The 25568-nt window shown below is 46.2% G+C and overlaps 1 protein-coding gene across 1 annotated transcript in view; it reads right to left on the bottom strand.

Annotated features, from left to right (window-relative positions):
• The window catches only part of LOC147250683 (matrix-remodeling-associated protein 5), a 34398-nt gene that overhangs the window by 6582 nt on the left and 2248 nt on the right, over window positions 1-25568 (bottom strand). The window contains exons 3-12 of the mRNA XM_086222841.1: window positions 13562-13685; window positions 13009-13145; window positions 8752-8881; window positions 7164-7402; window positions 6732-6883; window positions 2910-5888; window positions 2545-2801; window positions 1092-1344; window positions 806-1006; window positions 86-604 (exon numbers count right to left, since the gene is read on the bottom strand). Of these exons, the coding sequence (XP_086078967.1) occupies window positions 86-604; window positions 806-1006; window positions 1092-1344; window positions 2545-2801; window positions 2910-5888; window positions 6732-6883; window positions 7164-7402; window positions 8752-8881; window positions 13009-13145; window positions 13562-13648 (4954 nt within the window). The 5' untranslated portion in view covers window positions 13649-13685. The remainder of the gene's footprint in view (window positions 1-85; window positions 605-805; window positions 1007-1091; window positions 1345-2544; window positions 2802-2909; window positions 5889-6731; window positions 6884-7163; window positions 7403-8751; window positions 8882-13008; window positions 13146-13561; window positions 13686-25568) is intronic.

Raw genomic sequence — 25568 nt, 5'->3', positions numbered from 1 at the left:
TGCTTGTTAGGCACAAATTAAGAACATTTTTCAGCTATATCATGACCTGAACTTCCTGTTGTGTACTGGGATATCGCTGCTATACCTGGCTGAATGATGACAGTGTCCGTGGCACCTTCGCTGATGCTTGGAGGCAAAGCTGCCACATGGAGGTTATAAGTTACTGTATCAGCACCTGCTGCATTGCTTGCAATACATTTATAGTCCCCTTTGTTGGAGAAATTGGCAGAATGCATCTGTAGGGTCCCGTTTTGAAGCAGAGACATGGGAGAGAGGAGGGTGTGAACACTCCCGATCTCACGGACAAATGTTCTGTCAGGTAGAATCCAGGAAATTTGGGCTAATGGTTTTCCAGAAGCGAGGCAGTCAAGAGTCACACTTTGACCCAGGTAGATTGTTATCTCAGTGGACTTGGGCTGTTGGATCTTGGGGGCCTCAGTCTGGACTGCTAAGGTAATTACCATTCGATCCGATCCAAACCTGTTCTGAGCCGTGCAGAGGTATTGGCCTCTGTCTTGAAGCTGCACTTTTCTGATGGCAAAAGTTCCATTCCTGAAGACTTCAAAACGAGGACTGTGTTTAGTGTTGGCTGAGATGGTGGCACCTGAGGGAGTGGAGGAACACAAGAACACCACCAGGAGGGAGTATCAGCCAAGAAGAATACCAAACCTGTGCCTATATGCAGCCACGCCAAATCATGCATGTATACCCTGCCTCCCCCTCAGCATTCTGTAGCTGTGAAATGTTGCAGATTACATCCCTTTTGTGTCACTCTCCTCCATCCATTTACATCAATCTGTTTTACCTGTGGAGACTTTGGTCCATGAGATATTAGGTTCAGGATTGCCTGTTGCTTTGCAGTGTAGAACCACATCACCCTCGGCCAGTACTGAGACACTAGCTGTGGTTACCGTGGTGATGCGGGGCTTGACTCCACCACCCCCAGCTCCCAACACAAAGGGGAAAGGAGGGGCAGCTGTTGGACGTCGGGAGCTAATTCGTCCAGCTACAGACATATTAAAAATTCAAACACACTTTCATCATTTTCTATTAGAACAATATTTGATGTGTGTTTTTCAATGAGGACCTACCTCCAACAGGCCACTGGCCCCTGTAAGGGTAACCCGGGGTGGTAGGATGATGAGGGCGAGGGGTTGGGATAAAACCAGAGGAGGATGATGCAGATGAAGGCTTTGCTGGTTTTAGTGGCTGCAGGGTATAGGAGGGAGTTGGTGCTACTGGTCTGGGGGTGAAGGGTCTGTTTGGAGAGGGAGGGTTTTGGTAGCTAATGCGAGGTTTGGGCGTCACCATCTTGCCTAGCTGAGAAATACGATCAAGCTGTGCCTGGAAAAATAATCAATAAAGCCTGTTCAAATGTATGACATTAATCAATTAATACATAAATAAATGATAGATCTCAGCTATGTATGAGCCCTGACAACTTAGGCTTGTATGTTCTAAAACCTCTTGTCTTAATATTTAAATGAGGAAGCAGTCATGCAAGGCTCATGTTAACGCTGCTAGCAGCCATGAGTGTATTCCCCCCTTTGTTAGACACTGCTGCCTTCAGTTTCACTGGATTCATGCGTGCAATGACAATAATAATAAGTGTCTGACGTTGCTGCACGTCACATGAAGACAACACGGCAGTGGCGGGGTGGCCGTCGGGACTACCGGGAGTTTTCCCGGTGGCCTGCCTGGCTGGCGAGGAAAAAAAAAAGAAAAGAAAAGAAAAACATTTTTTTTCCTTCGCCCTCAAGCCAGGCAGGCCAGCTAGCGACAGACAGTGCGGATAAAACAAAAGTCTCAATTCTATCTCGGCCATTCATTCAATTAATCTGCTCAGTCAGTGCTGCTGCTGCAGAGCGAGCGAGCGACACGAGAGAGCTGCACTCACTCGGCTCGCTCGCATGCTCGCTCCCTCCTGTTTGAGGTATGATTGTCTGTCAGACAGATGCCACCATTTCACGCCCTGTTGGCGGCGCGCTCATCACGCCGCCATTTCGCCGGCGCGATGGCCAAAGTGGCCTGCTGTTATTAATTCCTCCCGGTCAGATTTAGAGTCCCACCCCGGCCCTGCAACACGGTGTCATTTTGACATTTGTTCCTCACACAGAGGTACGACTATGACTCACAATCACCTTGAAGATTTCTTCAGGCTGGGACTCTCATCAAATGTGGGAAGTATGGAAAAGATCTGACCATGTGGTGTCCAGTTACGACATCTTCCTGAGCTATTGTCAAATACGGCCGCCTCACAACAGCAATACCTTTTAACCAGAACAGTCCTCACCCCTCACAACCCCTCACCACATTCATAAGGCATTTCTGGACAATTTGTAGATGGAGCTGATTGACCTGCTGGAACATCAAAGTTTTACAAAAAAAAACAAAAAACAAGTAACTTCCTGTTGCCACCAGGTGGCGCTATGACCAGTGCAAATCAGCCTCAAAGGTTTTGTATAATCCTTCTGATAGACAACCCGTAGCAAGAATATCTCCTGCAGGAAAGAGAGCACAACCCACCAGCCCACCGGAGGTTACCTGTCTGTACCGGTTCCTCAGCTTTGACAGAAACAGGTGATCTCTGGTTTGGGTCCTGCCATCGTGATGATTCGGATGATAATGGGATGAAAGATGGGGATTGGAGATTCTGGAGTTTCCAGCTGATCCAGGGACTGTGAGTGTGGGCTTGATTGTTTCAGCAAAGATCTCTGGCCTGTTTGTGACAACTGGGCTCTGAACCCAGGGATGGACCAAAATCCTGGGCTGAAATGTGGGTTCAGTGTGTGACCCAGTACCTGGGAACAAAAAAACCAACCCAACTTAGAAATATTAAAATATATTACACATTAGTTAGTGACTATTAAGAGTTCAAAAACAGCATTTAATTTAAAAACTTTACGTACCTTGCCTGGGATGAGGAGGAGAGTGTTGCCCCGGCCAGGAGGGGTAGAGGGGGTAGAGATGAAGATGATGGTTGGAAGGCCAGCGGGCGGTTGGGAGTATGCGGGAAGGTTGGGTATGCGTACCTTCTCCCTGTTTTCCTAGATTTTTGTCTTTGTGTGTTTGTGATGTCTGGGTCCAGGTGCTTTGCCCTTTACCCTGGTTGTGCTGGTGGAGCCAGGGGTGAACCGGCTCCATTATGGGATAAGTTTGGATTTTGGGCTCCGCTGTTGTTTTAGCCATCTCTTTATTTTCTTCTCGGACGATGTCGTCGCTTGTTCTGCCTCCGGTTGGTGTGTTAGGTTTTGATCTAGTGTTGTAGCTCTGTGTAACTGACTCTTTCTTTAATGTTTCTGCATCTATCTTGTGCTGTCCTTGCACCCCCACTCCTCTCTCATTCTCCCCTGCGAGACGTGATGTGTCTCGGCCTGTTTCTCCACTGTGTTTTTGAATCGACTCCCTCTCTCGCTCCAAAATGTCTTGCTTTACACTGTCTTTTTCCTTTTCTTTACCAATACCTGTATTTGGGGTAATTTCATCTTTCGGAGGCATAATCGTGTTTTTATTTGATAACTCATGTGTATCTGGAAAAACATGTGCGTTTGGACCTTTGTCCTCAGCTGATGGAAACATGGTAACACTATTATCAAGATCTTGATTTGGGTGAAGGGTTTCGGTGTTTGATTCGTCTTCATTATCTACACTATCATTGTCGTCATATTCTTCATAATACTCGCCATCCTCCTCCTCTGTCTGATACTCAGCAGGTGCAGGAGTACTAGCAGTGGTAGTGGTAGTGGTAGTGGTAGTGGTAGTAGTAGTCGTAGTGGTGGTAGTGGTTGGTGTGGTGGTTGTTGTGGGTGGAACAGTTGTTTGGAGCTGCTTTGGGGAAAAGGGGTTCAGGTGAGGATGGACTCTTCTCATTGGTGGTTTTCGGCGTCTGAAATGAGGCCTCCTCCTGTTTGACCAGTCTGGAACCACAAACCTCCTCCCTTCTCCCACGTTCTTGTCTTCTGGTTTTTCATCTCGCTGAGGGGTTCTAACTACCGGAGATGCAGTGATGGCCTCTGATATTGCTGTGTTCCCAACAACACGGGGTCGGGACGGTTCTGTGGCTCTGGCAAGTGGGGGCTGTAGCACCTTTGGTTGTGTTTCCGGTGTCTCCGTCTCACTTCCTTCATCACCTTTCTTCTGTGTTAACAAAATCTCAGTCTGTGCTTTTGTGTTTGTGGAAAAATCTGTTGTTGCTGTCCTAAAAGGATGGATGGCAGTAGTACTGCTCATCGTAGTCGTAGGGATAATAGTTGTTGTGGTAGGTTTGAATGCACTTGCTTGGGTGGTTACAGTGCCTTCCTCTGGTACTGACACCTCTGTACCCAGAGAAACAGGTGGCTTAGCGTTAGCCTTAGCCAAAATCTCTGCCCAGCGATTTGGATCTAGTTTCTTTACAGATGTATTGGGTTTCCTGTCTTTTATTCTTATCCTTTTGGAGAACCCATTCCTTTGTTGTGTTCCTATCCTGGGAAACTGTGTTGCAAAAGGACGTGTGATTTCCTGGTAATCTCCCCCTGAACCCTCCTCGTCCTCTGTGACAGCTGGTAAGATCTGTTGTGTCTTGGTGAGAACTTTAGACTTGTCAGAGGCCTTGTCGCCTGTGACTTCCACCATGTGTGAAAGCATGTCAACTCCATACAGATTTGAGGCCAGACAGCTGTACTCCCCTGCATCCTCTTGTGTCAGCTTCCTTACCACCAAAGTCCCATTTTCTGTTACTTCTGCTCTTCTAGCCTTTTGTGTGGGAAGTAGAAATTGTTTTTTGGGCAGGTACCACACAGTTTGACTGGGCTGGACTGAAGTCACCTCACAAGGGAGAGAAAATGAGCCTCCTCTTTCTACTATAATTTTCCGACCATTGAAAGCAGTAGGGCTAAGTGTGTGTTCTTTGACCGTGAACCTCAAAGACATCAAATCCACTCCAGCTGTGGATCGGACCATACAGTGGTAGAGGCCTGAGTCAGAGCGTGATGCGTTCCGAATCACAAGTTCCCCCGTTTTAGAAACTTCAACTACATCATTCTCACCTTCCACAATGGACAAATCTGGAAGCATCCACTCCACTTTCACCTCCTCATCTGAAGTGACAACACTGCAGTCTAAACTAACCTTTGACCCCTCAAGAGCTGTCTGAACTCGGCTGGCTGTCACACGGCGAATCATCGCCCAGGAAGAAGTCAGGTCATTGTCATTCACCTGCCTTCTCTGGCTGTTGATATGCTCAGTAATTATAGTGGTGAAATCCATCACCAGTTTCTTTGTTGTTGTCTGTTTTCTATTCAGTCTCAACGTGACTCTTAGCTGAAGGAGCCATGAGGGTTCAGCCACTAAATAACCCTTTAAATCTGTGAAATATGGAGAATTTTCATTAACCACTTGGGCATATTGATAAGTTGCTCTGCTGTCATTCCCTCTTTGCTGGCCTCGCTCCAAAATTGCAGGACTTTCATAGTAATAGGCCACCAACTGCCACAGGTTTTGCAATGTCTCTCGATCAATCTCGCATTCAAGGGCAGTTGCCAATGATACATTGACAGACAACTCCCCCGGTAACTGTGGATTTGTTGACCAGGTCATAGGGGAACTTTCTCCAGGATGGCGCACATCACAAGCCACATGAGCGTTATTTCCATGGCTGTCAGAGAGAACAAAGGTCAGCTGACCTAAAGGTTTTTCCAAGTCCCGAGTGTATGGAATATCTGGCTCTGCCTCAGATTCAGCCCACATAGGATTGTCCCTCTGTTTGAGGTGAGAGCGAAGAACTGGCCTCTCACAGGTGAACTTCTCCTGAGTTAACCCAAGAAAGAGAGTCCCGTTCAGGTTCTGAGGAGAGAAGCACTGGGGGCAAGTCTCACCAGAGCCGCGCTCCTTCTTACACTTTATTACCCCTGAGAGAAAGAGCAGGAGGGATGGAGAGGAGATGGACAGGGGGAGGAGGAGATGAAGAGACAATAAGAGTGATGCACACTGGTCGAGGTGCAGTATTTGAAGTGAGGCCAAAGCCCAAGTAGAGAACTAATGACAGTTAAAATACTTTCCTTTGGCTCGTGCATTCAAGAACACGTATCAGTTCAAGACTTCTATTTTCAGATTAAGTGTGATGATTTATCAGAAACACAGCAATTTATTGTATCTCCACTGTTCTGCAGAAACAAACAGCTAACATATGGGACCGATTAAAGATTATTTCCGAGAATGTAACAAAGTATTGGGGAATGGGAGACAGTTTTATAGATATGGAACAGATACAGGCAATTTATTGAGAGTAGCTGTATCCATCTGTTGTGAGGAAGCTGGACGGCAAACATGCAGTAGTCTTCTCCAGTGTTATACTTCTAGGCAAACAATTTGTCTCTAAGGCCTAGGGATACACTATTAAGATGTCTATGTGTGTCTATCCATAACCCTTAATGTGGGTTACAAACCATGTGCGGTTTGATCATTCTTGACATGTTTAGCTGCATGATGGTTATCTGGCCAGATTCCCTGTGATCAACCTCATCCCAGCAGCAGGAGATCAGCTGTTCTTGCAACACTGCCTGCCCTATTGTTCACTGGCAGAGGAAGGCAGTGAGGCTTGAGTGTGTATGATGGCGACCAGTCTCAGACCAGACAGTATTTTATGTCTTTAAAAAGACAGTCGTCATCACCATTCGCGGTCGGCTGGTCTAAATCCAGTTCTGGAACTGAGAAGGAGTACTTCTGTGAGGGACATATTCAGGAGTCTTTACCTTCATGTTGGGAGTTCCACTCTAGCAGCCAGTGGAGTTGACAGTCGCAGGTCCAGGGGTTACCGTGCAGGGAGAGGACCTCCAGCCTGGGAGCTGTGTTCAATGCTGCTGCAGGAAGCTGCTCCAGCAGGTTGTCTGACAGATGTAAATGTCTGAGGAGAGATCATCATCATCATCATCATCATCATCATCATCACTTATGGGCCATATGCAGCTTTTGTATTTATTTTTGCTGAAATAGAAGTTGTACCTATGAAGTATGAGGTGAAGGTTTAGTAAAGTTTTTCATACCTATTTCATATTTTATGCCTGAACTAAACTGATGGGATTTCTTGTTTACTTTAGTAAAACCTGGCCTGGTGTAAAAAAAAATGGTTACCTGACAACTAACCAAAAAATAAGACACATATTCATTCACTCTGGGTTTCTTACTTGAGCCCAGAGGTCCAAAAGCTCCCAAGTATTGACACTGTAATGAAGGTATGAGGGTGGATCTCTTTGAGGAGGTTCCCCTCCAGCTGCAGGAGTTTTAGGGAGGTCAAACCCGAGAATGTGTACGGTTCTATAAAGTTGATGAGGTTGTGGTCCAGATGAAGACGGACAAGACCAACCAGACCTTCGAACAGCCCTGGGTTTACTGATGATAGCTTGTTGTAACTCAGCTTCAAGATCTGGAAGAAACAGAATGAGTATTAAAATACATCACCCCTGAACATTTGTTCCATTTATGATGTGGTTTTGGCTCACCCAGGAGAGAAAGGACAACTTTGCATCCCATATTAGTAACATGACTAATTTCAGAGCAATATTTCATTTTTCTTGGTCTGGTTTGGTCCTATATCTCAGGACGAAACGGCGACGGATTAATTTTGATAGATTCTTGACTTTCTTCCACCTATTGTTTATTTTATCTCCATGGTGTCAGATGCTAGACAGGTAGTGTATAGACCCAGCCTGTCTCAGCTTGTTTGCTGGAAATGGCAACCTGCAGCTTTATCTGAGTGGTATTTGATTACGCTAAGCTATAGAGTCTGTGTAAGAACAGGAAACAAAGAGCTAAAAGAGAGCATTGTGGCTAATAAATAGGTATTAGAATAGCAGCAGCAGTGAAAAGAGCAACATCTCAGAGGGTGTGGTAACGTGAACAGTCCTCTTATATTACACACTGTAATTCAGAGGATTTTGCTTCAGTCTTCACATTTTATTGATGGTGCAGTAATTTAGGTATTCCTCCCCATGGAAATATTGCCTATGAATTATATTCATCAGAATAAATGTCATATTGAGGCAGCAATTGTGCCCCATCCCTGTTATTAGAAATCAGAAGCGAGATATTTCTGTGGAAACCCTGTGCATCTAACAGTCAAGGAGCTCATCCACCTCCGATTGGGGATTGGGTCCAGACTCTGTACTCTGCCTCACTTCCATGTCTGATGTTTAGGCACAGTTCTTCAGTCTGTTTTATTTCTGGTGACATCCAACTGGAACCAGCTCTGGTTCAGAGCCAGGAAAAATAATGGATGCAAACTCTCTGAGGGGATATTGGAGGCAGCCCGTCAATAAACATTATTTCACTCAACATGGATTTGTTGGAACGACTGGGCCTGAGGAGATGGTACCAGAAACCACACGCTCTGGCAGGATGTTAATCCCAATAATTTCTGGGACTTCATTCTTAATTATGGCACATGATTAAGAACAAAGCCCCACAATTCATTTCCAGGTCCAATTGCTTTAAGGTCCATTTGGATTAAAGGCCATGGTTCAGTGGTACAAAAAAAATGTCCAATTACTTGAGTGCATAATCAGGGGGAAGCTGGACTCTTTATAATGGAACTTTCCCCACTACCAGCAAACATGTAAAGAATTTAGAGACTTGAAAGGTTCCTAACAGAAGGAAGTTTGGAGAAAAGATCAACAATGCAGTAAAAGGAGCGGACTTGGTAAATCAAGAGTGCACACACACACACACACACACACACACACACACACACACACACACACACACACACACGAGTACCTGTAGCAATCTCAAACTGTAAAAGGCCCCGGGGTGGACTGTGCTGATGTCGTTGCCGTGCAACATGAGCATTTCCAGTTGCCGTATTGACCTGAACTCGGACCCCTCCACCTCCGTCAGGCTGTTGTAACTGTTCAAGAGAGAAAACAAACAGGGCCGTGATGAACACCGGCACTCTAAAACCAGAGAGCAGTCAGTGCTTGCATGTGTGACCTTTTCAGTGAGGGACAAAGACAGCTGGAGCGTACCGGGGCTAACAGACAGTCCACCTTTGATTGCTGATAGGTCCCCCATTCCTAAAAACTACAGAGTGAAGGAAATAATCAGCGTGATGCACCGCCGTCTGAGAGCACCGGTGTTCTGGAGCTGTTGGCCCAGAATGCTGTTACGAAACAGTGTTGAAGGGGTTCTTATTCGTGTGTCGGTTTATTGTTAGCAAGACTTTAAACAGCAGGGGTCTGTGTGAGTATGGTCCAGGTTCATAAAGCTACCAATCATAACACAAAGAACTATTGACCAGGTTTAAGTCTCATTTAGGCTTCAGCACAACACTCCCACTTCCAAGAATCAAACTGAACACCAGGACTTTGAGAACAGCCGATGCCAAATACTTTATTCATCGAGGGAGCTTGACATGTTTCCATGTGAGAGTTCATCAGGTCTTCCAGTAGCATCTAAAAGTCTAATGGGTTGTTGTGAGTTCCGAAGCTTTAAAAGACTCAGCAGCCCCAGTTGTCTCGACAAAATTGAGCACACATGGAAGATTCTGGAGTTTATCCTTTTTTCCCCCTCTGCCATCAATAAAACAGCCAACTAACAATATATCACAGTCAGCAGTCACTTTCATCTTGGGCGTCTCACTATTGTGAATGCACATATTTCTGGTGTAGGTTTATAACCCTGGCAAATGAACTTTGACCCCTGGCAGTTGAAGAGCTTCACTCATACACCAAAACAAATGCAACTCCATTCCTCTCATTTTGTAGTATAGAAGTTTAGAAGTACACGGAAACAACTGGAAACCTCAGGAGAGGGCAAACAATTTCTTATGCCACCATGGGTTGGACAGCTTCTCCCTGGGCTGCCTCAGCCTGGTACATGAGCACAGAGGCTCAATTCAGACCCTCACTTACACGTTCAAGTGCAGTTGCAACACTTTAACGACAGCATTGTATGTGGATTTAGGGGTGTGCAGACAGGGGCCCAGGCAAAAGGGACCTGGGGGGCCTCCAAAGTGAACCCTTGTTTGTGCTGTCTTTTCAATAAACTCACTTCATCACATTTGTAGAAGCTGATGCTCCTTCTAAGCTTGTAGCAGCAGGCTAGTGGCAAGGGGTCTCCTGTAGGGGGTTTCCAGAAGTGTTGCAGGCTCCACATTGCCAATCATGGAATTTAGGGGCTTCTCTAATGTAACAGAGAACCCTTGCAGGGCCCCTTCCATCTCAGGGCCCCATGCACTTTCCTGGTTTTCACACCCTGCTGCATTGCCCCTGCATGGACTGTGGAATAAATAGCTTTGCCAGAAAGTGTATCAATGCATACTTAGGATTGATATTTCAAACCTTTCCACACACCTGCCTTGTTTAGCCCAGTACAGGTGTGAAACATCAGACGTGGTCCTCCCGAAAGGTCGGGAGCATTTGCTTCAGTTTTAGAATGTAATCTGACTTCATCTAGGACCTTATAAAGGAAGTGAACCAAAACAGTACAATGCGGATGGAAAACAGATGCTGGAATTTTTGAAATAAATACCAGAGTGCAACCCTGTGAATGGCTTCCAGGAGCGATTGCCTACAAATGTGAACCATTATATTTAAAGAAATCACACTCCATAACTGCTGACTCTTCACTATGCCTTCAAGTGTGGCTTTGGCGAGATCTGCAACAACTACACTTTATATGTCTGCCGTAGTTGAACAACAGAGAATCTTCAAACTTGTTCTGATCAAGAGTAAACTGTCTCTGAGGGTAGAATCACACATTAACCTCACCGCTCGTAGTGGCGCTGCCTTTGAAGCTCTCACTCATGTGGATTGTAAGGTTCTCCAGTGCCCCATTAACCAGACGAAACTCATGCACTCCTGCTGAGACACTTTTGGTAATCCCTCCTTTCCATAATTCATCATTACACTCCTATGTTTGATCAAGTGGCGAGCCACCCCGATGCCAAACCCCACAGCCATCGCCTGTTTTTCTTTGACAGGCTGCTTGCTATCAGATTTCGACGCCCACCACTTCATGACTGGACAGTAAATTCTTGTGTTCTTAGGTTGTTTCATGTGGGGCAGCAGGACTATCCTCCATGTCCCTCAGCGAGCCATCAGCACAACACTTCCTTTCAACAAATATGAAACACTGAATTTCTGCTTGAATTTAAACAGCATTGCTCTAAACTTCAACAGAAAAAGAACAGGCCCCAGAGAGTAAATAAAACACTGGTGTGAATGTATACCAAAGCCCTGCAGCTGAAGTCGTGGGCCCTGGGTGGTCTGATGTTTGAAATATTTGAGTCTGTCAGCTTCCTGGAGGCTTGGTCCCCCTCCAAATATCTGTTCTGCTGATGTGTCCTTAAGGAATTCTCTTTAGTCCTGTGAGGTTGGACAGCGCCTCTGCCCCAACAAAGACACAACCATCAGGAATCAATAGGAGGACTCAAAAAGAGTTTCAAACAGTTAACATGAAACAGTTCTGTGCCCTGAAATCCATACTCATAAGTGGTAAAGCAGACTGGATTCGTATGTTCAAGTAAAACCCCTTTTCTTCTGGCCAAAAACCTCCACTACTTTTGTCTGCGAGGAAAAGAGTTCCATCAGCCTACAGCACATGGCCCTGCAGTAGAAACAGATATTTATCTGATGAGAACACAAGCCCTGGCCCAAGCGTCTGATTGTGATTCCATGGCTCATCCTACCTGAGTCTGAGCAGAGCTCCAACCTCGTTCACACTGGAGCAAGTGATGTAGACGAGCACCCCTAGAACACCGTCCTGGCCTCGGTGCTGCTTTCTACTGCAGTGCCCAGTTTACTCCGTCCCTGGGGCATCACGTTCAGTGTCACCAAGGACAAAGGACCTGAGGCAGCTCATCACCTCTCGTGTCTCCGAGGTCAGTCAGCTTTTTTGGAGGTTGAAAAATTTGCATGTACATGAGTTTGTGCAGGTGAAACTGGTTGTGTCTCTACTGCTATGTGGAATTAATATCTCTTTCCTAACTTTTGTTGCATTTTTAGTTTCTACATCTAAATAGCGGGTCAGCTAAATATGGACTGTTTGTTGATGTCTACAACTTTCTGACCTGACAGCGTTTGTGTCATCGAACATTCATCTCACGCTTGCTCTTCCTAGTTCAATGCTCGCCATACTGGCTTTCAGTCTTGGTTTAAGAGATTATTGGGAAGGCATTTCTTGCTTTTCTCACCGTCTTTAACATCATTTGCCTCCTGAGGACTGGATGCTTGGCACTGCACCACATTTGTGACAGTTTACCCTCTGAAACCTCTCATTATATCAAAGTAGATGCAGCAGTGAGGAGCTGGGGAGCTTTAACGTAATGCGCCTCAAATCCAGTGATAGCCTTTTCCCTCTGTGGAGCTCCATGTAAGAGTGGCAACCTGCCTGTGAGCAACAGAGAAACTCTGCTGCTGCCTGCCAAGTAGTTTGCCATGTAAATATGTATTGTTTAGAGCCAAATATCAGACATGGCAGTTTGTTGTATACAAAAGAGTGGAAGGGTTATTTTGCTGCTGCACTAGAGGGCGAGTACAATACAAAGAGCCACATGGCAGTGATTAGGAGATTTATTCCCTCCGGATTCAGTCTGGCACCACATGCTGGTACTAAACCCTTATCTTCTGGGCTTACAGCAGATGTTGTCAAATTAAATGCACTGTGAGCTTTGTAGTGACTGTTCCGTTGATGAGCTCTCTTTGATGTAAAGTGAGCTTATAGCGGGTTTATGTATGATAAAAGATGGCAAGCAGCAATATGTCTTTCTGATTCCACCTCCTGAGGCTAGAGAGTCTCTTGGATCTACAAAAACCTGACCCACAAAAACCCTCACATGCCTGAGCGTTCAGGTTTATGAGCGATTGGAGCACTGTTGATCATTTACTTATGAAAAAACGCAGACAAAAAACATACAACACATTCCGCAGCCTTTCCTGTGTTTAGTTTTGTCCCCATTGGAGGAGCATTGATTACAGCATGTCAGCGCTCCTGTGTGCATGTGTGTTTTGGCACAGAATGAAGAGTGAGTCCTACCCCAGGTTGAGCCTCTCTGTGTCCTTAGGAAGGGTTTTTGGAACAGTTGTGAGATGTCTGAAGGTACAGTGGACCTCTTTAACACCTGGGCAGCTGCAACTCCGGGGACAGGAGGGTGCAGCATGGACAGGTGAGACCTGCAGTGGAGGAGATATGTCAGATGAGAGGAAGAGGGCCCATTTGATAAGGGGAAAGGGTGAGAAAAAGACAGGATTCAAGAAAAGCATGTTGGGAGAAGATAAGAGGTAACAGAGCAAGTTGGGAGGAGGTAAATCAGAAATGCAAACATGGTGAGATAAGAGGAGACGCAGCATGGAATATGTTCAGACCTGTGCACCGAGCAAAGGAGATTGCTTCATTTCAAGCCAAGTTTTATTTTGAAGTCAGCAAGGAAACTGTACAAATATTCTCTGGATATCTTTATAGGATCTGAGTTCTGGACATTCACCCATACATTATTTTGTTCCATCTGTCACAACTCACTGCTTTTTATCAGACAGGCTGTAATGATTTGTGCAAGCAGCAATTGGGAGTGCTTCATGAAGACGTTTACCGTGAGCCATAGCAGTGAGGAGAGGAGCAGGGCAAGCCTCGCTGCAGCCAGCCTGCCGAAGAGCAGGGCGCACCACCACAGCGCCATGATGGATGCCGTCGGACCTCTCACGCCATCAATTCACCTGCAGGAAGGGGCAAATGAACTTAGATGCACATATTTGTGTCAATAAAAAATGTCGCCTATGAGCTTAAAATTACAGTGCATCAGATTTTCATATAAAGAACATCCACTTCATTCAGCCCTCAACAATCGAGTTGTCACAATGCTCATGAAGTCATCAGCGCCAGGTGAGACGCTGCGCTCATGCTGGCTGAGCTGGCTAACTGCAGCTAGCCGTCTGCCACTCCTCAGATTTAGACTGTTTAATCATGTGACCCCTCAAGACTTTCAGAATGTAAATGGAGCAAATAGTGAAACAATTCATTTTCACAGGACTTCTTTGATGACAACAAATATTTCTCTGCTGTTTCCTAGTCAGGTGGCCCCATAGAGCAGTGGTCCTCACTGTGGCCCCCCATCAAGAAGGTTGTGGGTGGAGCCTCGGCTGCAGCACAGGGTCTTTCTGTGTGAGTCTCCATGTTCTCCCTGTTCCTGCTGGGTTCTCTCTGGTACTCCAGCTTCCTCCACAGTCCAAAGACATCAAGAGGGACCAGGTTAATCCAGACTCTAAATTGACCGTAGGTGTGACTGGGAGAGCCAATGGTTGTCTGTCTCTATGTGTTGGCCCTGCCATGGACTGGTGACCTGTCCAGGGGGAAGGCTGCTGGGATAGGCTCCACCCCCACCAAATGGAAAATGGATGAATGGATGGGTGGGTGGGTGGATGTTTTCTAGTCAGAAGCAACAGAGCTGATTTTTTTTATCATTTCTTTTTCTTTATTTCCTTTTTTCTCCATAGCTTCCATGATAGCAGCTGCTTGTCTTCCTGAGTCCACATACAATAAAAGAATCACAACCTTCAGATGTACAAGCATCACGCACATCCCTCCAGAGATCACGTAATTAAAAGGCCACCTGATGCATGAACAAACTCTGACCTGAAGCCCAGGGAAACAGCAGGAGTCCCTGGCACCACTCTGATCCTGGCCTCTCTCTGCAGCTTCTGTCTGATGAGCTTTTTGAACGTGCACTGGCGGTCTAGTGGATGACTGTGGGTTCCACCTCTCTGGTTCATACAAGAAGCCTAGCTGGTAACCAGGCTTCACCAGCCGTGGCAGACTGTGGAGCCTCTTTGTGACCTTCGTTCTGAAGGAGCACTGAGGAGCTCGTCCAGTAGCTCTGTTTTTGTAAACGGGAGCTTTGTAGCTCTTTTTTTTTCCAGTGCTCAGTACAACCATACTAAGTGGGACCATTTGTTTTATTCCATGAAAATTGTTTCACAGACTACATATGTTTGAATGAGCGATAGCCAAGTCTGTTCTTGGCAGGCCCCCCAGCTCATGCACCCTTATGGTCCAGCACAGCTAGTATGGTGATGCGGGGCCTGCTCGCCACTGCTGAGGCCGTCATAGCTGATGATCCTTTGCTGCAGGTGATAGTTCAGCGCTTCACTTCCTCACTTGTTCAGAAAAGCCCTCCAGGATTTAAACTGAGGTATTCTTCAGGTTAGAGGCTTGTCCTTGACCACACACACACACACACACACACACACACACACATATATATATATATATATATATATATATATATATATATATATATATATATATATATATATATATATAATATATATATATATATAAATATATATATATATATATATATATAGGGGCTGCACGGTGGGTGCAGTGGTCAGCACTGTGGCCTCACAGCAACAAGGTTCCGGGTTCGAGTCCCGGCGCGGGCGTGGGATCTTTCTGTGTGGAGTCTCCATGTTCTCCCCGTGTCTGCGTGGGTTCTCTCCGGTACTCCGGCTTCCTCCCACAGTCCAAAGACATGCAATTGGGGACTAGGCTGATTGATACTCTAAATTGACCGTAGGTATGAATGTGAGTGTGGATGGTTGTTCGTCTCTCTATGTCGGCCCTGCGATGGACTGGCGACCTGTCCAGGGTGAACCCTGCCTCTCGCCCGTTGATGCTGGGATAGGCTCCAGCCCCCGCAACCCTTAATGTGTGTAGGAATAAGCGGAAGATGACGATGGATATATATATATATATATATATAAAATATATAATATATATATATATAATATAATTTATAATATAGATAAGATTTATAATATATATATATATATACACATATATATAGAATATATATACATATACACACACATATATATACACACATATACACATATAAATATACACATATAAGTGTATGTATATATGTGTATGTATGTATATATATATCTATATGTATATATGTGTGTGTGTGTGTGTATATATATATATATATATATATATATATATATATATATATATATATATATAGTATCTCACAAAAGTGAGTACACCCCTCACATTTCTGCAAATGTTTAATTATATCTTTTCATGGGACAACACTGAAGAAATGACACTTTGATACAATGTAAAGTAGTCAGTGTACAGTTTGTATAACAGTGTAAATTTACTGTCCCCTCAAAATAACTCAACACACAACCATTAATGTCTAAACCCCTGGCAACGAAAGTGAGTACACCCCCAAGTGAAAATGTCCAAATTGGGCCAAATTAGCCATTTTCCCTCCCCCATGTCATGTGACTCAGTTGTGTTCCAAGGTCTCAGGTGTAAATGGGGAGCAGGTGTGTTTAAATATGTTGTTATCGTTTTCACAAGCTCTCATACTGGTCACTGGAAGTTCAACATGGCACCTCATGGCAAAGAACTCTCTGAGGATCTGAAAAAAAGAATTGTTGCTCTACATAAAGATGGCCTAGGCTATAAGAAGATTGCCAACACCCTGAAACTGAGCTGCAGCACGGTGGCCAAGACCATACAGCTGTTTAACAGGACAGGTTCCACTCATAACAGGCCTCGCCATGGTCGACCAAAGAAGTTGAGTGCACGTGCTCAGCGTCATATCCGGAGGTTGTCTTTGGGAAATAGACGTCTGAGTGCTGCCAGCATTGCTGCAGAGGTTGAAGGGTTGGGGGGTCAGCCCGTCAGTGCTCAGACCATACGCCGCACACTGCATCAAATTGGTCTGCATGGCTGTCGTCCCAGAGGGAAGCCTCTTCTCAAGATGATGCACAAGAAAGCCCGCAAACAGTTTGCTGAAGACAACCAGACGAAGGACATGGATTACTGGAACCATGTCCTGTGGTCTGATGAGACCAAGATGAACTTATTTGGTTCAGATGGTGTCAAGCGTGTGTGGCGGCAACCAGGTGAGGAGTACAAAGACAAGTGTGTCCTGCCTACAGTCAAGCATAGTGGGGGGAGTGTCATGGTCTGGGGCAGCATGAGTGCTGCTGGCACTGGGGAGCTACAGTTCATTGAGGGAACCATGAATGCCAACATGAACTGTGACATACTGAAACAGAGCATGATTCCCCTCCCTTTGGAAACGGAGCTGCAGGGCAATATTCCAACATGATAACGACCCCAAACACACCTCCAAGACGACCACAGCCTTGCTAAAGAAGCTGAGGGTAAAGGTGATGGACTGGCCAAGCATGTCTCCAGACCTAAACCCTATTGAGCATCTGTGGGGCATCCTCAAACGGAAGGTGGAGGAGCGCAAGGTCTCTAACATCCACCAGCTCCGTGATGTCATCATGGAGGAGTGGAAGAGGATTCCAGTGGCAACTTGTGAAGCTCTGGTGAACTCCATGCCCAAGAGGGTTAAGGCAGCGCTGGAAAATAATGGTGGCCACACAAAATATTGACACTTTGGGCCCAATTTGGACATTTTCACTTAGGGGTGTACTCACTTTTGTATCCAGGGGTTTAGACATTAATGGTTGTGTGTTGAGTTATTTTGAGGGGACAGTAAATTTACACTGTTATACAAACTGTACACTGACTACTTTACATTGTATCAAAGTGTCATTTCTTCAGTGTTGTCCCATGAAAAGATATAATTAAATATTTGCAGAAATGTGAGGGGTGTACTCACTTTTGTGAGATACTTGTATATATATCTTCAGCAGCAAGCCAGTAGTCCCTTGAGTGGACTGAGAACTCAGCGGTGGTGTCAGTGTTTCTGTCAGGAGCAGCTGCCTGCTGCAGCTGAAATAACTGCTAATGAGAACAGAAAGAGTGAGTCAAACATCAAAGCGCCAGTTTATAAAAACCAAGATGATGAATGAAAGATGATAACAATCAGCATAGAAGCAACATCGAGGGAGAAGAACCGCAGATGTAGCTGCCCATGTGCAGCTGGTCAATTAACAGTGAAAATAATGAGGAACTAACACTGTACAGTACCTCTCTTACTGTTTCAAGGTGCCTGTACCAGGGAACCCTGGCCACCTCCCTGGACCAGCAACAACCACAAGAGCTCTGTGGTAGATGCTCAGATTACAGTCTGGCACACACGACACATAAGCGGCTCAGTGAGGACGCTGAGTGCCAGGCCGTTAGAGGCTTTAGAGGCTAACAAGACAATCATAAAATCAATCCTGAAAGTGACTGGCAGCCGGTGAAGTGCAGCTACAGCCAGAGCGATGGCTCACATCCCCTCGTGCCAGTGCGAGAGGGGCCGAGGTAATCAGCCAGGCAGTCCAGACCTCAGTGGGTTCTGAGATGTCCAACAGTTCTGGCAGCTTTTAAGAGGGTGGAGAGGATGACCTGAGTGGGATTAACGCAGACAAACTGAGAGGCTCTGTCTCCTCTGAGGACACCTTCAAAACTCTCATCCGTTTGATCTGTCTGAATCGAATTAAAATTCAAGCGTAAGCGTGTACGAAGTGGCAAAACCAGACGTGGTCTTTTTACTTCAGTCAGCAATTCAGAGCTGGACTTCTTCAGCCACAATGTCTTGAGAACACCAGATTTCAGTTGATGTCCAAGTCAGTCGTCACCCTGACCCACAGACGACCCATAATCCTTTGTGTTTGGGTTGGTTTCATGCACTTGGGCCGGATTTTTCTCTCACTACAATCGAACAGTACAAGAGTTCATTTGGAAACAGAACGAGACTCCTAGGAAAGGTGGTCTGGGATCAGTTGGTTTGGTCCAAACAAGACACTGGGGAAACTGCACCAGTGGATAACCCCCCCGACTTCCGCCCTCATTAAATCCTGATGATGGACACCTTGTCAGGCATTACGCCACAGGGTCCTACAAGCATAGATAGCGCTCTTGATGCACACACACACACACACACACACACACACACACACACACACACACACACACACAAATACATGTATCTCCACATATGGCCTGGTGTTCTCTTGAGTATGCTCTTGGAATGGGAACAATTACCATAATGCCCTCCCAGTTGCGTCGCTCTAATAATAACTATGTTACACAAGTCCAAGCTGGTAAATTCGTAGATGAGACGAAGCGGGAATGTGTGAAAGAAAGAAATTTGGAGTGAGATAAACGTAGAGAGCTGTGAGTAAGTCTCCATGACTAAGTTGGCAACTGCAGCAGCAGCAGCTATGCTAACACCCAACTATTTTCCCTGCAGGGCATTGAACACAGCAGAGGATTGAACTCTCATTTGGGTCCTGCCTGTCTTCGCGACACCTTCCCTGGGGACCTCGGATCCTTTTTATCCAAGACAATCATGGTTAAAAGAAAAAACTGTGGTATTGTTGCTTTTACAACAGACTCACCATGTGTCAGCATGGGTTTCTGAATGACAGGAACTCATAGTTAACCTCTGGTACCACAGAAGTAATCTGGAAAAGAGTACAGCTGAGTAGAGGGGAGAGAAGCCACTTGAGGTTTCCGTATTGTTTGCTGCTGAGCTGGTTTGGCCTCAAAACCTCAGTTTATAAGCTAACAGGCTCAGTTGTGGGTACTACTGCATGTTACATGCAGCCTCACACATTCCTGTACACACTCACCGTACACACTCCCTGAACACAGTCACAGTCACTGTACACACTCCCTGTACAGTCACTGTACACACTCCCTGTACACACTCCCTGAACACAGTCACATTCACTGTACACAGTCACTGGACACATTCCCTGTATACAGTCACTGTACACACTCCCTGTACACAGTCACTGTACACACTCCCTGTACAAAGTCACACTCCCTGTACACACTCCCTGTACGCAGTCACTGTGCACACTTCCTGTACGCAGTCACTGCGCACACTCCCTGTACAAAGTCACAGTCACTGGACACACACCCTGTACACAGTCACAGTCACTGTACACACACCCTGTACACACTCACTGTACACACTCACTTTACACACTCACTGTACACAGTCACTGTAAACAGTCACTGTACACACTCCCTGTACACAGTCACTGTACACACGAACTGTACATACTCCCTGTACACACTAACAGTACACACTCCCTGTACACAGTCACTGTAAACAGTCACTGTACACACTCCCTGTACACAGTCACTGTACACACGAACTGTACATACTCCCTGTACACACTAACAGTACACACGAACTGTACACAGTCACAGTACACACTCCCTATACACACGAACTGTACATGCTCCCTATACACACGAACTGTACATACTCACTGTACAAACTCCCTGGACACAGTCATCGTCACTGTGCACACTTCCTGTACACACCAACTGTACACACTCCCTGGACACACTAACTGTACATAATCCCTGTACACAGTCACAGTCACTGTACACAGTCACAGTTACTGTACACATTCCCTGTACATACTTACTGTACACACTCCCTGTACACAGTCACAGTCACTGTACACACTCACTGTACACACTCCCTGGACACAGTCACTGTAAACAATCACTGTACACACTCCCTGTACACACTCCCTGTACACACTCACTGTACACACTCCCTGTAAACACTCACTGTACACACTCCCTGGACACAGTCACAGTCACTGTACACACTCCCTGTACACAATCACTGGACACAGTCACTGTACACACTCACTGTACACACTAACTGTACATACTCACTGTACACAGTCACAGTCACTGTACACACTCCCTGTACACAGTCACAGTCACTGTACACACTCCCTGTACACACTCACTGTACACTGTCACAGTCACTGTACACACTCCCTGTAAACACTCAATGTACACACTCCCTGGACACAGTCACAGTCACTGTACACACTCACTGTACACACTAACTGTACATACTCACTGTACACAGTCACAGTCACTGTACATACTCATTGTACACAGTCACTGTACACAGTCACTGTACACAGTCACAGTTACTGTACAGACTAACTGTACACACTCACTGTATACATTCCCTGTACACACTCCATCTAAACAGTCAGTCACTGTACAAACTCCCTTTACACTCACTGTACATACTCACTGTACATACTCCATGTACACAGTCACAGTCACTGTACACACTCCCTGTACACAGTCACAGTCACTGTACACACTCCCTGTACACAGTCACTGTTCACACTCCCTGTACACAGTCACTGTACACAGTGACAGTCACTGTACACACTCCATGTACACAGTCACAGTCACTGTACATACTCCATGTACACAGTGACAGTCACTGTACACACTCCCTGGACACAGTCACAGTCACTGTACACACTCCCTGTACACACTCACTGTACACACTCCCTGTACACACTCTCTGTACACAGTCACAGTCACTGTACACACACACACTCCCTGTACACACTCTCCTTGTACACAGTCACACTCCCTGTACACACTCCCTATACACAGTCACACTCCCTATACACAGTCACACTCCCTGTACACACACACTCCCTGTACACACACAGTCCTTGTGCACAGTCACACTCCCTGTACACACTTCCTGTACACAGTCACACTCCCTGTACACACTCCCTGTACAAAGTCACACTCTCTGTACACACTCCCTGTACATACACACTCCCTGTACACAGTCACATTCCCTATACACAGTCACACTCCCTGTACACAGTCACACTCCTGTACACACTCCCTATACACAGTCACACTCCCTGTACAGTCACACTCCCTGTACACACACACTCCCTGTACAGTCACACTACCTGTACACACACACTCCCTGTACACACACACTCCCTGTATACAGTCACACTCCCTGTACACACTGCCTCTTCACAGTCACACTGCCTCTACACAGTCACACTCCCTGTACACACTCCCTGTGATCAAAGCCTCGACACAGTCACACTCCCTGTACACAGTCACACTCCCTATACACACTCTCTGTACACACTCCCTGTACACAGTCACACTCCCGATACACACTCTCTGTACACACTCCCTGTACACAGTCACACTCCCTGTAAACACTCCCTGTACACACACATTCCCTGTACACGCTCCCTGTACACACACACTCCCTGTACACAGTCACACTCCCTGTACACAGTCGCACTCCCTTTACACACTCCCTATACACAGTCACACTCCCTGTACACAGTCACACTCCCTGTACACACTCCCTATACACAGTCACACTCCCTATACACAGTCACACTCCCTGTACACAGTCACACTCCTTGTACACAGTTGCACTCCCTGTACACACTCCCTATACACACTCCCTATACACAGTCACACTCCCTGTACAGTCACACTCCCTGTGATCAAAGCCTGTACACAGTCACACTCCCTGTACACAGTCACACTCCCTATACACACTCCCTGTACACACTCCCTATACACAGTCACACTCCCTGTACACACTCCCTATACACAGTCACACTCCCTGTACACACTCCCTATACACAGTCACACTCCCTGTACACACTCCCTATACACAGTCACACTCCCTGTACACACACACTCCCTGTACACACACACACTCCCTGTACACAGTCACACTCCCTGTACACACTGCCTCTACACAGTCACACTGCCTCTACACAGTCACACTCTCTGTACACAGTCACACTCTCTGTACACAGTCACACTCCCTGTACACCAGGGCGTTAGCGATACGCTAATCTCACGATTCGCTACACTTCCATGCTTTTCTGAAAGGTTTTAAAGGGACAAAGTGACTTTGGTGACATCTTGTGAGTTTGACTGAATGAACTGAACTGAAAGCATCAATTAGACAACATGAGGCTGTGACTGGCAGCTCACAAATGCTGGACAAAATGAATCAAAGATGTGGTGAGAAAATTAGTGTAATTTATTGAAACTGAGTACAAACTGTAGCTTTCAAGCTTTATAAAAGTGAACATTGAGAGTTACAGTGCAGCTAGTGGCCTTCTTAGGCAGCGTTTTAGCTTGATACTGAATATAGGAGGGAGCTGCTAGCCAGTCCAGCCACCAGCTTCACCAAAAATAAACCATGGCAGCCAATAATTCAATTGGCAGGTGACAGCAGCATAGCGGGGCTCCATCGCGTTCATCAGGCGCCTCAAGCCGGTGTTTGCCACCACCCAGTAAGCTCTCAAATCCTGACTAATAAAGCAGCAATGAACTCTGTCATTTTCTGCGACCTCGGTGAGGAAGATGGGAACTTGTGGCAACAACCGCCGTCACTGTCCAGCGTGGTTCGTTTGGGGTCGCGCCGCAGCTTCATGGGCTCGGTCTCAGTTGGCATTTCCTTGTCCGGTGGTGACGTTTTAGGAGGGCTCGCAGGTTGGTGGTACTTCCAGGGTACTTAACGTTTGTGTGCCTCAGCTCACAAACCGCCACACTTTTGTCTAAAACGTAACTTTCCTTTTTGTCTTTGAACCCAAAATGCTCCCACACATCTGCGTTTAAGTGTGCAGGTGCTGGATTTATACTCGCCGCCGTTCTCCTGAATGTCTCAGCTCTCAGCGGATGAGAGAGGCGTCGGCGTCTGGGTAACTAGAAATGCTCTACAGCGACACCAGCAGCTGGCAGAGCGAACTGCTCTTCCTACAAAGTGTGGGACACAGGGGATTGGAATGGGGCTCAATGTATCGATACTCAGCTGAAAAATCAATACTCTGAGGAAACAAACTATCGCTAAATGTTACAGGATCAATAAACCTGCTCAGCACTACACAAACACTCACTGTACACACACTCAATATACACACTTACTGTACACACACTCACTGCACACATTCACTGTAAACACACAAAAGATACACATACTGTACAATAAGACACTGTCCACTCACTGAAAACACAGTACACATACTGTACATGCATTCATCGACACACACGCTGTATACACACAAAAGACACATGTACAGATTCTGCACATAAACACATACTTCACATACTCGCGGTACACACAAACTCACTGTAAACACACACTGTACACACGAACATACACTCACATTTCACACACTCATTGTACACACACTGCACACACAGTACATACACTAATTGTCCACACTCAGTTTATACACACTGGGTGTACACACATTCACTGGACACACACTCACAGTGCACACACACACAGATAGAGAAGGACAGACACACAAACACTAACAAAACACACAATCCTCTTCTGCCTTTGTGTTTCCTTCACACACTGAGTTTAGGGTTAGGGTCACGTAACACGTGTGTGTGTTTGCATGTGTGTGTGTGTGTGTTTGTGTGTGTGCGTGTTTGCATGTGTGTGGTTGCATGTGTGTATGTGTGTTTGCATATGTGTGTGTGTGTGTGTGTGTGCGTGTGTGTGCGTGTGTGTGTGTAAGACAGGAGGACAGAGGCACAGGAGGAAGTTGTTCCTGATATACTTTTCCAGTGACAGATTTATAATCATGCTCTCTTTCTCTCTGTGTGCCTCACACACAAACACAAAACACACACACGCACGCATGCACGCACACACACACACACACACACACACACACACACACACACACACACTGAGTTTGGTCTTCCTGATCTGACAAACACATTAACCTACATAGACGTGAGTCAGGGTCAAGGCAGGCTCCTCTGGTGACGGTTTTGATTGGAAACACATTTTCCTACAGAACCTGATGATTGGAGAAAAAAACTCATTTTCAGTTCGGGATGATGAAGGAACATCTCGCTGCCGTGGCCAGAGGTCACCTCGGGGAACGCTGCCTCCACCCATCAGGATTATAAGTAACTTTATTGACTCTCGGCGGTACGTCCTCGCCAACAACCTCCCCAACAGGGAGGTCAAAGGTTTCAGTCCAGGTTCCACGTGTGTAAGGTGACCCTCACCCTGCAAATAGGTGGATCTGTGTTGTATCAGGTTCTTTGCGTGTCATCACGGTGTGTGTGTGTCAGTGTCCAGTGTCTCCCTCACAGGTGGGAGCTGCAGCGCGTCTCTGAGCCTCCTCTCTGACGACTTTTCCAGTTCTTGTGTTAGCACATCGGGGACAGAGATGGAGGACAGCAATGGAAACGACAAGTGGCAGCAAAAACAGATGCAAGTCCACAAGAGAGGGACGGCAAAGGAAACGGGAAGATGCAGATGGAAAAAAGAGTGAACGCTCACAGGAAGTAGATGGGACTCAAGAAGCTGAGAGGAGAGTTTCCTTGCCTTGTGATTGCCCTCAGAAGGCTGGCAGGCTCCCCCCTGACTGAGAGAAGTGCTGTAAGACCAGCAAAACCTCTGTCCCACCAGGTCACATGGTCACTGGTTCTGCCAGTCCAGCCTTCATGCCATCGTCTTGATTTCTTTCCATCTTACAGTCATAAAGTTCATCATTGATGCGCTTCTTAACAAGATGTCAGCAGTGAGAACGCTGCTGCCGCAGGAGGGAGAGGGCGAATGGTTTAGAAAAAAGAACAATGGAGGAATGATCAGAAACAGCAAAGCCCGGAGTATCAAGAGAGGGATGGCAGCAGGTTTTGATTGACAGGACGGTTAACCCTTCTGTACATAAAATGTGTCAAGAACAAGAAGACCCTTCCAGGACTGGCTGGGTTCTTTGAGAAATCCTGAACTGAGGTGGATGCACTCGCTCTTGCCAAGTTTTTCACTAAAAGAACAAATGAAAAAGGAAGGACAA

The sequence above is a fragment of the Aulostomus chinensis genome, chromosome 13 (assembly GCF_037954235.1).
Source record: "Aulostomus chinensis isolate RoL2024-O1b breed Wild chromosome 13, RoL_Achi_v1.0, whole genome shotgun sequence".
NCBI lineage: Eukaryota > Metazoa > Chordata > Actinopteri > Syngnathiformes > Aulostomidae > Aulostomus > Aulostomus chinensis.
Note: the sequence above shows the minus strand (reverse complement) of the source record. Positions and strands in the feature narration are given on the sequence as shown.